The sequence below is a fragment of the Phalacrocorax aristotelis genome, chromosome 8, assembly GCF_949628215.1.
Source record: "Phalacrocorax aristotelis chromosome 8, bGulAri2.1, whole genome shotgun sequence".
Lineage (NCBI taxonomy): Eukaryota > Metazoa > Chordata > Aves > Suliformes > Phalacrocoracidae > Phalacrocorax > Phalacrocorax aristotelis.
This window is the reverse complement of record NC_134283.1, coordinates 44379767-44393210: the sequence shown is the minus strand read 5'-3', so window position 1 is coordinate 44393210 and position 13444 is coordinate 44379767. Positions and strand designations below refer to the sequence as shown.

Below are 13444 nucleotides of genomic sequence, written 5' to 3'. Positions count from 1 at the left end.
CTGGTCAATGAGAAAGACTGAGTGTTGCATGGGCTTTGAGGCATCTTTATGATGTTTGGAAAATTCACTGGCTGAAACACTCTTGCACAGCAATTTCTTATTTATTTATTTATTTTTAAAAGGAGCTCTGTTCTCTCTGGTGAGCAAGCAGGGTTTATTTTAGGTCTCTGCTGGCTGTAAAAACTACTTGAATGTCACGGTGAGGCCCGACGTTTTTGCAATTGCTCCAAGTAACCCGATGAATCCCGGGATTGCTTGAAGTTTTTCTGCAAGTCCTGAAGTAGAAACCAAATAAAACCTTATCTTCCAGGGCTTGGATGAGCGTGGAGTTAACGGCCACGTACAAATCCGCTGCAGTAACAAGCTCTCGCTAGATACGCCGGGGCTTGCTTTGGTACACATCTAGCAGAGCTGCACTGACAACAAATCAAGCAGAGTATTTTCTGTGAACATGTTTGTTTTAGCTATTTTATCAGCACTACCAGATCTTGAGAGATCTACTGTTTTCCTTCACACTCTAGCACCTGTGGTCACAGATGACTTAAAAGAGATAAACATTTTCAGTAAGCATTTGGGTATCTAACAACCATGAGTCAATGCATTTTAAGAGCTCAGAAATCAAACAAGAAATCCAGAAATACTATATTTAAAAGGACTTGTGACTTCTAGGATTTGCTATGCGACTCCTGCAGACTTGTCATATGCATTTTTCCCCCCGAGCTACCAAAAAACCCAAACCTATTTAAATTGCAATAGCCTGCACTAATTCCACACAATCCATAATGGCATATTTGTATTAAAATTAAAGGACTGATCTACCCACAGCAGGACCAGGATTATCACCATCTCTTGTGCTGTACAGCAACAAAAATATTTAAGGAAAAAATAATTCCCCATATTTCCCTTGTATGCTTCCTACACTAACAGGGCCATTTCAGTAAGTTTGCTATTTAGTTTTATTCTTTTATCCTTGTATCAAGTGGGATACAGCCATGCACTTTTTCAAAGTAACTCTGAATCCCCGTCCCAACAGGCAACCTTTCAGTCTTCAAGAAGTTAGAAAATCGACATCACCATCATTTAAAAGAAAAAGCAAAGCAAACACCCCCCCCCAGCCCACAAAAACCCCAAGCCCAGTTACACCAACCCATTCTGCTTTGTTCAACCTGGCAGAGGCCCAGAGAAGTGTTTTCAAGGGTGTGCTGGGTTTATTTTGCTAAGCTCGCCCCAAGGTCAGACCTTGCATGAATGGACCTACATGAATCATTCTTTCCGCCTGCTTTCCCACTCCAGATTATCAGTGTGCTTGATTACTGTAATTAGCGTTAGGATTTCATTCCAGCATATTCCACCGTTACTGTCTCCTGAAACAGCACAAGCATTTATTCTTGTCTTTCAGTTATTAAGTAAAGCCTCAGTGATAGAATAACTTCAGCAGCAAATGTATTTTTAAAAAATACTTCCCTTAGTTCTTATCTGTAGTTCAGATTAACTGTTAAGTACCACTACAGCTTCAAGTGTAGCCACCCAGATCTCACTCCAGACCTGACAAGCCATCATTGGAAGAATAATGAGAACTAAAGAGAATGACAAGCAAAACTATTTCCCTCCACTTAAAAAAAAAAGAATCCTACTTGAACGCAACCGAGAAACAGCTAGCATCACTTAGTTCTGTACAGGCAATAAACCCACCAAAGGTCAGCAGAACTCAGCTGGGGTCCTAGGTTTAGGATTCATCAACACAGAGCAACTACTTCAGTCCACGTGGGAGCTCTAAACACAGAGGAGCATCATTTCTGTCGAAAACAATCAAATGCATGTAAACCCAGGGAAAAAACCTTATGGAAAGTGGAGAAAAAAAGCCCCGTTCCCTTTGCTGGCACCTCTGGTTCTTGCCTTCCTCACCAGTGTACGTGGAGCTCCTGGGGGTAACTAACCCAGACCCCCAGCGCCACCCAGCCACAGGTCTGCAGAGCGCTCTGTGCTCTGCCGTCCCCAGCCCGGAGCACGCAAGAACAAGCCTCACAGGCCACCCCAGAAATTATTCCTCCGAGCGGGGACTCTGCATTCAAGCGGGATCACAGCAACACGCTCGGGTATTCGCTGGCTGCCCCAACGGAGTCAACAAGACAACTTTTACTGGAATTCCTCCCTCAGCAGAATTCCTTCTTGAGTACCCTAACCTTTAACAGGACACGTATTTGCTCAAATACAAAAGCTACTTAAGTTTAAAAGTCAACCTTAACTCAAACAATACCTGGGTAATGGATTGCAGACCAATTATTTCTCACCCTTCTTGTGTTACAGGTCCAAGCAAACACTGAAAAAGGCACTTCTGCTGCTCCGCTAGAGACTAGTGGATAAAGGAAAAAGTATATTAAAAATTTTTAAATACTGGAATCAGTCCATTTGTCAATTATCTGTTTAGCCAAGCAATTTATCTGTGATTCTAAAAGCAGCAAGTGCTTGGATTAACACTGGCAGAGTTGGGTAGATGACGACATTGACCGCTCTAGGAGCTAGACAAGCGAGTTCAAGTGATTCAATGCATTCAGCTCCTCCAGTTACACTAATGACCGATTATCTTCTAATCCCAGGCAAGGGGTAGATCAGCTGTGATCCCACACAGAACCACAGCATTCACTGATGTGGTTACAAGCACAACACTGAGAGCCGCTGAGTAAGTTATTCCATTTCTGCTCCTGAACCGCGGCTGCCGGCCAAAGGCAACGTGTCTGCAGTAAGCCCCCTTTCCCACCAAGGGCAGTGTCCAGTTGTTAGCCTGCTCAATCAAGGAAAAGCAGCTGCCAGAGACTTAATTAAGTCTTAAAACCACTTTCTATCAAGTCCTTAAGGCCAACTCTAAGCAGATGTTTTGGGTCATTCCCCTACCCCTATAAATATCACCTGGAGGAGGAACCAGCCCAGTAGACTCCAGCCCTGCTCATCTGGGCCCCCCAGAAAATGCAAGAAGAAATGGGGGGGGAAAAGGGTGGCTAGCACATAGCACACCTAGCTTTTTATGTGATCACATGAGAAAGATGCCCTAAGCACACCCTTCCGGATTTGCATTTCTCTTTAATACTGAAGAACCTACACTCCAGCTCAAGGCCTGGCCTCCCTAAGGCAGCGCTCAGCATCAGCTGCTGCCAGTCATCTGGGCAATTAGATCTTTACCACTTGTCATTTAAGATGGATCAAACCACAGAGGGAAGCGACCTGCTTTCAAGAAAAATAGATCATTCCTTGATTTCATGGGCAGATTTGAAACAGCTGCAAGGGTTGGGCTCAACACCACCAGCTGCACCTGCACAAATGCAGCGGCCTCGCAGGGGCTCAAGGCTAAAGCAAGCCCTGGTGAGCGAGTCAAGTCCCATTCCAAAGCAGGACTGTGTGATCATTATTTTCCTTGCTACCAAATCCACATTTTTTCAGGTTTATCCCTTGACAACACTTTTACAAGCCACCTTTGGGGACCACCTTCAGCTTTCCTTCCCACCCCACGCCAGGGGCTTCTCCCTGCCCGGTGTTCAGCTGCACCACGGTGCCTCCAGCTCAGCTCAGCCCGGTCTGGCAGCTCCCCTCACACCAACCCTCTAAGCAGTGACACTTTGGCCTCAGGTCCCTCAAACACAACATTAAGGAACTCTGTCTTCACTTAACCCAGAGCAATGACACTCAGACAGGCTTTGGAGCAGCAGCTGCACCCTTCCAGGGTCCCCGCAGATGACAGCAAAGCATCGCTCGCTGTGGCTGCTGGGGCAGTGAAACGTCTCTGCGCTGTTACAGCTAATGAAAGGTCTGGAGAGAAATTGTTTCCTGTAGCAACTTAGCAAAGATTAGAGAAAACCAACCTATTAACGACCGATAATTTTTTTTCCAACCCGTACACAGATGAATTTGTGTTTTATAAGTAGGTGGCCAGCCTTTGCCACCCAGAACTGAACGTGGGTGGCTTCTGGATGCCTCAAATCCCAAACTGCAACCTACAAATTCCCAACGTAACCGGTGCAGGTAGGATGCTTGCAGAGCTGTACGGCCCAAACACCTTGTGGCACATCAGTCCTCGCCCCCCCCTTGGGCACAGAATTGGGGTGCAGCTTCCCTCAGGCAGCCCATCGCACCCGGAGCACGTCAGCTTCTCGGGCTCACAGCTGGATGCAGGAGTCCTAGAGTCTGGTCCTGCCTCCCAGCAGAATTTCTGCTTTTCAAAATATGTTTGTAATTTAATGGCATTTTAATATAAAACAAATAAAATAAAATAAGCACTTTGAAGGAAGCAGAGGCCAGCCAAAAGCCTCAACAATTACACTATAGAAAGAGGCTCCCTCCCTCCTGCAGTGACCCAGCCTGGGGGCTGGGGGCTCCCCATCCCTGCTCTGCAAGCCCGCAGTCCGGCTTTCAAGCTGGAAAGGACAGATTTACTGGTTAGACAATTAAACTAACTAGGCAATTACAGAGTAAAAGTGAACACAGCACCACACCAGCCACACTTGGTTCTCTGCAAAGAGGCAGGGTTGCACAACCCACCACCAAGCAAAGCCCTGGCTCCCCGGGGAGCCCTCCAGCAGCCCCTTCCCGCACCCCCATGCCAGGAGCTGCAGCAGAAGCAGCTAACACTTCCCCAGCTTTAACATTTTTCAGGTATTATCTGCAAAGGCAGCGAGGTCTCTTCTTGTGTTAAGAGACTAGAGCCCACGCAGAGCACCCTACACCCACATTCACGTTCCCAGCAAGTTGTTTATCACCCCCCGGGAGCAGCTGTTAACATACGGCACATCAGAGCATCTCCCCTCTCCTCAGCAGGAGCAGAATTAAAAAAGCATCCAATTTAAAAGGCTGCCACACTCAGGGCCATGAAATAACACCCTCCAACTCCTACTTGTGTTACAGCAACTTGTGATCCGAAGAAAGACTGGCCTGATAAGAACTACCCTCGCACCTCCCAGGTCTGCTGGATCAAACAAGGAATTTGGCAAGCCACCTGCCTAGGCAAACGCAGACCTTGTTTTTTCTTGCTTAACATTAAACCAAACTTTTTTAAAAGTAACAGGCTCCCTCCGCTAAATTAAGATGTTCATCTTCACAACAGGAGCATTTTTACAGTCACCAAGAGGTGATTTTCTGTTTTATTGTGATACATCCCACATTACCGAGGGAGAAAGAGGAATTCCCTGTGCCCGGGGGTGTAAGCTGGGCCCCAGAAGCCGAGTGCGGACGCCTGCCCGACCCCGGCAGCACGGCCATCCCCGCCGGCTGCTGCTCCCTGCATCGCCCTGGCCTTTCCCGGTCCGGGTCTTCCCTCCTCTCCGGCCGTCTCCTCCTGCTACTCCTCAAAAAAAGCCCTGCAACACTCGGTAAGGGAGAGCCCAAAGTAAAAACAGAGGCATAAAGCTGTGTAATAAGCGCGTTTGAACTCAAATACAAACCAAGCCTCTTTAAAACATGCTCTCTTCCAGAATTCTTTAAAACTCAGGGTACATGTTTTCCCTTTTCTGTCACAGCTTTGGCAGATGAATGAAAAGCCGGCAACCAGCTTGTATGCGTTACGGCAATATTTTTAAGTTATAGCTCCTTTCAAAGCCTTTCAATCCTCTCAGCGTTCGTTCAAGCGCCCCAGCAGCAGCTGCCCCGGGAGAGCTCAGCAATTCTACGCAGCCTCGACACGCTGCGGGAAGGCAGGGCAGCTTCAGGTGTCCGGCCCTTTCCCAGGGCAGCCCGACGGCGATGGAAACGCCGATGCCCGCGGGAAGGCGCCCGGCTCGGGGGCAACACCTCATCCATCACAGCCCATCACAGCCCCTCGCTGCGCTCCTTCCTGCACGGGGGATGGCTTGTTTTCACATACATCTACGCACAAAGCCTATTTCAAGCTAGCCAGCGGCGTCTTAGCGAAGAAGTTTCCAGAATACATCTTTGTGAGGTTAAATACAAGTGCGAGCACACTTACACAGTAATTACTACCAGCCCACAGGGACCCCCATAACACACCAGCCTGCGCGGAGAAACTTCTTGCTGACTTCACTCGTGCCTTCCTAAAAAACCCCAACAGCCTGTGAACTCGGTCCAGGGCACGAGTCCAAGCCCTCTGTAGTGCTGAGCATTAAAAACTTTGAAAGGGGATCTTTATGAATTAACATTCCCCCCCCTTTCCCTCCCTAAAAAATAATGAAAGCATGCTATCTGCTCTGCGTTAACACCGGGAAGAGCGGGTGGGACAGCGGTGCGTTCGGAGGGGAGCACTTACCGGCCTGTATTTGGGGGGGATGCGTAAGAAGGGGTACTTCAGGAGAGCCCAAAGGCTGCTGCCCCCCGGCCCCGCCGCCCCCCGTCACCTGCCGCCGGCCCCGCTCCCCCCGCCCCGGCTCACCCTGGAGATGGTTAACGGGGCGCTGAAGTCTTTACCGCCCACCAAGCGAAAACCCCACGGCGAAGGACCGCGCAGGGCCACCGAGTGGGACATAGCGGCGGCGGGATGCTCCCTGCCCACGGGCGGCTGCGGCTCCGGCTCCCACTCGCGACCGCCGGTCGAAACACTTCGCGCGGCTCCGAATCGCCGGGACGGGTCGGTCCCGCCTCCCCGACACGCCCCGCGTGTCGGGGAGGCGGGACCGACCCGTCCCGGCCCTCCTCGGGGGGAGCTTCAAGCACGGATTTTTCCCAGAACACTTTTATCAGTGGGTTTCGGAGCGGCTGCTCGCAGTGGTAAAGCGCCTGCGTTTGGTGCGGTCAAAACCTCCGCTTGCTGCCCCTTCGTCCCCTGGAGTGGAAGGAAAATGATGTAATACATCAATAAGCACGTAGTCACAACTATTTTATTCACCGCAAGCAAGATGTTGAAGGAGAAAAGAGAAAAACTCAAGAAAATAATCAGGTTGGGTTTAAAGCAGTTTGGGGGGTCGCTTGGCCAATGCACCCCAGCATCACTGTGCCTTTGCAGGGTCTCTGGGGCAGCGCCAGGCACCGCAGAGCATCCCTGACCCCCCGAGCGCCCAGAAGATGCCCATGCTGCAGAGGGTGTTCAACGCGATGGCTTGTGGGCACGCAGCGGTAGCTCGGAGGTGGGGTGGGCGGGCAGCACAGCTGCTCGGCCTCTCCCCCGAAAGCTGAGAGCAAAACTCAAAACGCCTGGGCTTGGGAAAGCTCCCTCTCTTCCTGGAAAGGGCTGGGCCAGAATATCCCGCTTCAAAAAAGAACCTAACAAAGGATTCGTTGTTTGAAAAGTCCAGTTTCATCAAGTTACCTTCTCGTTGCTCGCTTTCCGTGACTTTGATTTATGTGCTATTTGCTGTGAAGTCTTTTTGCACGCGTTTGCTCCTGACACGGGACGGTTTGCGTGACCGTCTCGCCACCGTGCCCGTGTGATTTGGGAAGCTTTGGTCCGGGACAGCGGTGGGAGCTGAGACTTTTAGACACGCTCCCAGGCGATGCTGCAGCCTTGTGATTCAGCAGTGTGAATACAGCGAGCGCACTGTGTTACGAACCCAAACCACAACAGCCTCTGTTTCCTTCGCTAGAAAGGTGCCTACGGAGCACCTTTCACCTTTCACAGCTTTCACCCACACTCTTTGTTCCATGCGAGCGGGTGCCTCCACCGAGAGAGGCTATAAAAGCTGACTTTTGTCTGTGCAACTGGTGATGAATCATACCTCCTCATTCCTGTATGATATCACCGAGCCTGCAGAAGCCTGGGAATAGGCTGGCCTGAGGTTTCTTCGCTTGCGTTAGAAAATCCACCCAGCCAAGCACCGAAATTTGTCTTGCAGAGAGCTGGAGGACTAGCTTATGTCCCGCTTCTGCTGCTCTCGCTGTTTGGTGGCGAGGAGTGCTTCCCCGAAGGACTGAGTTAAAGACGTGCACAAATGCGGCGTGTTGGCACTGGCATCACTTTCCTTTCAGGAGGGAAAAGAAAAAAAAGAAAAATCTTTTCTCTAAGAGAAACTCAATTTGCTGGAAAATAGCAGCAATAAAATCAGGGAAAAGGAAAAGAGCAGGAAAAAAATGGAGACTGCATCTCTGTGGAGTCAAACATTTTCCACTGGCATTCATCGGGGCTTCATTATCGGGTGGTTTCTAAGTTGCGCTCAGGCTGTGAGTGGCAGGCTCTGCTGTGCGGCAAACCGTCGGGGTTTTCAAAGTAATTTGCTGGCATAGGAAACAGATGATCAAAACACAGAAATCCCCACTATTAAAGTATTCATTTCAAAAGCTGATGGGAAAGCTGCTGGCTCCGAGGCACTTTCTCTTCAAGGCCTTTTGAATGTTCAGCCTAGGTTACCCCTCATGTAACTTAAGGCTTGTCAAAAGCTTAACCCAAGTAAAACACAATTACAATTAGCCAAACTGGTATAAACTTGTGGGTGTCCTTGTTCCAGATGAGGCTATATTCCAAAATACATTAAATTGAGCTGAAATAGAGGCAGTTTTACTCTGAATAAAAATATCTGCAGTTGAATTACTCCTGATGGAAAGTGTCCACATGTAAAGCAGCCCTCAGACTTCAGAAATGCATCAGGAATTAATCTGGCACCCCTCTATCAGCAATAGATATTTTTTCTTTTCCTAGGATTTGGGGAATAAGAACGTTAGATAAAGAACTCCACATTTCACAGGTGCTTCATTTTCCTTCAGTTGCTCACACACCTTTTCACATGTGCTTTCTCCGAGCAAAGCCAATGCAGTTTCGCAGCCTGCTGAGGACCCAGCCGTAGCCTCCCTTTGGTCAACTGAAGTGGGCTCATTAATTCTTTTTTTTTTTTTGGTCTTTGATAACTTGAGAACTTTAAAATTATGTTTTCAGTCATTTCCAAAAACTAATTAGAGGTCTGCTTCTGGAGCAGAAATCAACCGACAGAGGTTTCTGTGGGAGCAAGCCTTAACATCCAAATCAAACAGAGAATCTCCAACATTCTTCTGCCGAGGGCTGAAACCCTACAGCGAGCTCTAACAAAGATCGCACGTTATTCAAGGGAGGTCAGACGTGGTCATGAATTCAATCTCATCACTCCATTCGCTTCACCTCCCCCCCCTCCCCACAATATTTTCCTCTGTGTCTGTTTCCAGTATTTTTCCACCCCCAAAGCCTTATCACCTCTTTGTTTCTTTTTTGAATATTCCATTCCGGCTCCCCTTTGCCGCTGGTGACACTCTCGGTTTCCTTCCTTTGTTATCACAGATCGACCGGGTAAACTACGGATATCCAGCTCTGTGTCCCATTTTGAATGAGCATTCAGGTTTTCCATCTGCCACGCTCCCAACGTCTCGCAGGGGCCCCGTGCTTATCTGGGAGGCCCGATAACGACTCCCCCCAGTGCTGCTTTTGAACACCTGCCCACATGAGAATGATTTCAAGCATCGTTATGGCTTGATAGTTCTTCTCCAGGTCAGGGGATGTTCTTGCTCTGCAAATTGCTGCCTTCCGGACTGTGGCTGTTTCTCCTCAGGTTTCAGGAGGCTGAAGTTAGCCATGAGCCCTCTGTAGCAGCAGGGTGGGTCTAGTGGAAGTAGAAACAAGATCCTCTGATAGTTTCACATCACTTTAAGGGTGATAAGTTGATGTATGGGTTGTTATGAACATTTTCTTCAGTGTTTTCCGTCTTATTAGGGTAGAAGTTAGTAATTCAGAAATTGCTGGATAGACACAATTTCATTGTCAGTCAGTGATAAATCGCTGCCCTCTTTGCACAGCCCCCAGGCCCTTTATGAGAGATTTTATCTTTAGACTGTGGAAAAAAACCCCTTGTAAGTTCCATAAATGACTACGTTTGTGAGAGAGGTCTGCAAAAGGCTCGGTAAGATAAAGCTTCTTTGTTTTTCAGTGTTTGAGGTAGGATTCAGCCACTCTCTAGATGGATGGGGTTTTCATGTGAGCCTAAAAATCTTCACCCGTGCAACTCTGCTTGCCAGAGCAGGGGCATCTCTCTTGGTTGCATATACCTCATCTTGACAGGTTGCTCAGCGTATCATCGTGCACTGTCTGCTTTATTCCTGGCAGGCGCAGCTTGCTTTTTGAAGTGGCTTCATGAGACTCATGTGGCACTCACAGCTCCCCTAAACCAGCAGCACCTTCTTGTAGAACCACCCAGATGTTTGCGGAGTCCCCAGGGACGACTGCTGGCACCTCCCTTACCTGGTAGTTACGCTGCTATCCCTCCTTTTCTAGCTGGAATGTTTCACTGCAAGATTAACTATTCAACAAGGATGTAGGGCCTGTAACTGGGAATGTGCTGGGAATGACGGTTCTCACTCATCCATCAGCCATGCCTAATTTACCTTCTAGAAAGGGCACATTTGGAAACGCTAATCCAGTACGTTGATGGAATGGCGTCTGAAGAAGACGAAGTGAACTGTCAGTCAGTCATCTTTTGGCCAAAGAGATAGATTAAAAGGGCATCTGAAGTGTGGGAAGGTGATTATTTGGTACTAGTGGAAATGATTAAACTTTATGAAGGCACTCTCTGCAACTACCTGAAAGGGGCTGTAGGGGGGGGGTGGGGTGGTCTCTGCTCCCAAGTCACCAGTGACAGGACGAGAGGAAACGGCCTCAAGCTGCGTCAGGGGAGGTTTAGGTTGGATGTGAGGGAAAATGCCTTCCCTGCCAGAGCAGTCAGGCCCTGGCACAGGCTGCCCAGAGAGGTGGGGGAGTCACCGTCCCTGGGGGTATTTAAAAGATGTGTAGACATGGCCCTTGGAGGCATGGTTTAGGAGGCCTGGGGGTGTTGGGTTGACAGTTGGCCTTGATGACCCTGGAGGTCTTTTCCAACCTTAATGATTCCATGCTTCTGTGATTCTGTAATAATGGTTTGTTTGGCAGGTCCCTGCTTCATATAGAAAGCTCTTGAGAAAAGTATTAACTGAACTTCTGTGGCATTCCCATGCCTCTGGGTGAAGAGAGGTCTGTAATGCATTTATGTTACAAAGACACTTCTCATCATATTCCTGTGTAACGCGGAGAGGACCTTTACCAATAGATGGTTCTCAGTGGAGTCCACACGATGCCCATTCCCCTCCCCCAGTCCTTCTCCTGCCGCCTGAATCCTTGGACATCCCCCCGAGCCAGACCGTGTGCCAGAGCTGGGCACGGCGCAGCTACAAGCAAGAGGGAACCTGGAGCAAGGCAGCCCAGCAACATCCTTCCTTTATACACCAGAAAGTGCAGCTCCATATCGCTCACTGAAGCAGCAAGCTCCTCTATGATGAAAAGTTCATTTTGAAGTAACATTCATCAAGTTCAGAAATACTTCTTGCAGCGCACTTACCCAGAGGTTCCAGGTGGGTGACCTCTCTGAAAGAGCTTTTATTGCGCTGACGTCTAACGTAGCCAACGTAAAATTCCAAACTCCAGTTAATTTTATCACCTGAGAATTTAAATACTTCTGCCATTAAGGTAAGGAAAATATTTTTATGGCCCCTCTGCTTCAACTCACGGTGGTTACCCAAGGTGCAAGATCTTTCTCTGCTGTTGGAAATGTTTTAAACTAACGTACTTACGTGTTTCATAGGATGCACTTTTTAATCCATACAAGCATCCATATTTAATTTTTAAACAAAGGTGGGAATCTAAGGTAGTTCCCTGGCTGCAGCATGGAACAATCCATAATGCCCCTTTAGACCATTTGTGAACAGATTTATACAGACATTTGACTTCTAAAAGCAGCTTTAACTAGATGTTACGTTGTGGGTTGGGTTCCAGGTTCAGTGACTCACGGTTTGTGTTTGAAACTCATTTGTTGTGAACGTTCAGTTGCATGTTCTAAGGCTGGTTGTTCCTCTTAGTACTTGTGATTGGAAACGGGCCCTGGAAGCGATGGTGAACACATGAATTCAAAATTCTTGTGGGAGTAAAGACGCCAAGCAATGTTTCATGGCGTTTGTGTGATTTGCCCTCCCAGTAGTCAGCATTTCTGAGAGTAAAACCTCTTTTCCTTTCTTACATTAATCAGTAGTCCTTGACAGTTTCATCTTAATTTCCTTTTCCATTGCCTAAACGATCCCTTTCTGGTGCCTTCCTAACCCAATGGGATTCATATACAACAGATTCTTAAGGGTTTCAGTTTATTTCTTTAATAATTAAAAAAAATCCAAAACATCCAAAAAACCAACATCCTGTGAAAACAGTTAATTTTGAAACTCATTATTTGGATTAAGTCCAGTCCAAATCTCAACCCTATGGCAGATTTAACTGCAGGTCTCCAAAGGATTACTTAATTTATAAGCTCGGATCTGAGTTATTATTTTGGCTTTTGAAAGATCCTTGGCGGATGCCCAAGGGTTGGGAGCTGCCATTCTGAATTCTATTGAATTAATTTGTTTGTCTAAATCATTTCTAAAAAGTTTATCTCGTGGAACTAAGCGTCCCACAGAGAAAAATCCAGCTGTGATAGAAATCATTAGGATAATGAAAGAAATCTCGTCGGTCCAGTAGAATTTCTTGTTCTGTAATTGCCTTCAGGTGGAGCAGACTGCTGCCTCCCAAGGCTTTCTAGCTTTGTAGGATGGCTACGGAGAAAACCGTACAGAAGAAGCTGTGCTGTGCAAGGTCAGTTCTACCTCCGATTCTCTTAAACACCGTGGAGCAGATGCAGATGCACAGTAAGCACCAACATAAATCCTTTGTAAAATATATTCAGAGCGTAACAAGCAGCAGGGCCTGACCCAAAATGTGGTTTATTCCTATGTTACGGCAAATATTAAGGAGACAGTTTTTACACATTATTCTAATCCTTGCTGATCAGAGCAGCCATTTACCAGCACTTCATACGGCCGGGGCTTTGCAGCCCACTGAACAGCAGGGATAAATCCCTACATCACAGACTTGCAGACAAAACACAAGATAAGAGCCAGCAGATGGATCTCCCGAGGGGGAACACCAGGGAGCGGTGACAAAGCGCGGTCGGCTCATGCCGAAGCCCAGCTTGTTCTCGATAGCGGGTAACTTCAAGGAGGGCTGTAGAGAAGGACAAGGCAGCTCGTCAGGGTTCATGGAAAGCTCACAAGATGTTCCATTGTACTGTCTGCAAACAAAACACAGTCTTTTTATATTCCCTGCTTCTTATCAATTTTGCTGAAAAATGAATTGGCTCTGCGTTCACCCCGTTCTCAGTCCCACTTTCCATCTCAGGCTGCAGAGCAAACGAATGAGCAAGTGCCTGTTAGCTCGGGTCTAATCTTACTCCCAGCCTATAATCTCCAGACTGAGATAAACCCGATGGCGAGCCCGGACAGCACGAAGCGGGCAAGTGGGGACCCTGCCGCCACCGGGGCCGTCCCGCTGCCGGGCCACCGCCAGCTGCCGCACCGGAGGAGATGCTCGGTTCCTTTTCATCTCGCCCGTGAGGTTGCAAGCCTGGAATATATTGGCCAGATGCAAGGAGCTGGTCTGTTTGCTTTGGGGGGTGCATGACCTCCTCCCAAGAGCTTCAGCTGCTGCCCTGGCTCTGACAGC

The 13444-nt window shown here is 48.1% G+C and overlaps 1 protein-coding gene across 1 annotated transcript in view; it reads right to left on the bottom strand.

Moving 5' to 3' along the window:
- The window catches only part of PDLIM4 (PDZ and LIM domain 4), a 56306-nt gene extending 49744 nt beyond the window's left edge, over nt 1–6562 (bottom strand). Inside the window, exon 1 of the mRNA XM_075102957.1 lies at nt 6371–6562. Within this exon, the coding sequence (XP_074959058.1) occupies nt 6371–6463 (93 nt within the window). The 5' untranslated portion in view covers nt 6464–6562. The remainder of the gene's footprint in view (nt 1–6370) is intronic.
- Nucleotides 6563–13444: the final 6882 nt, after the last annotated feature.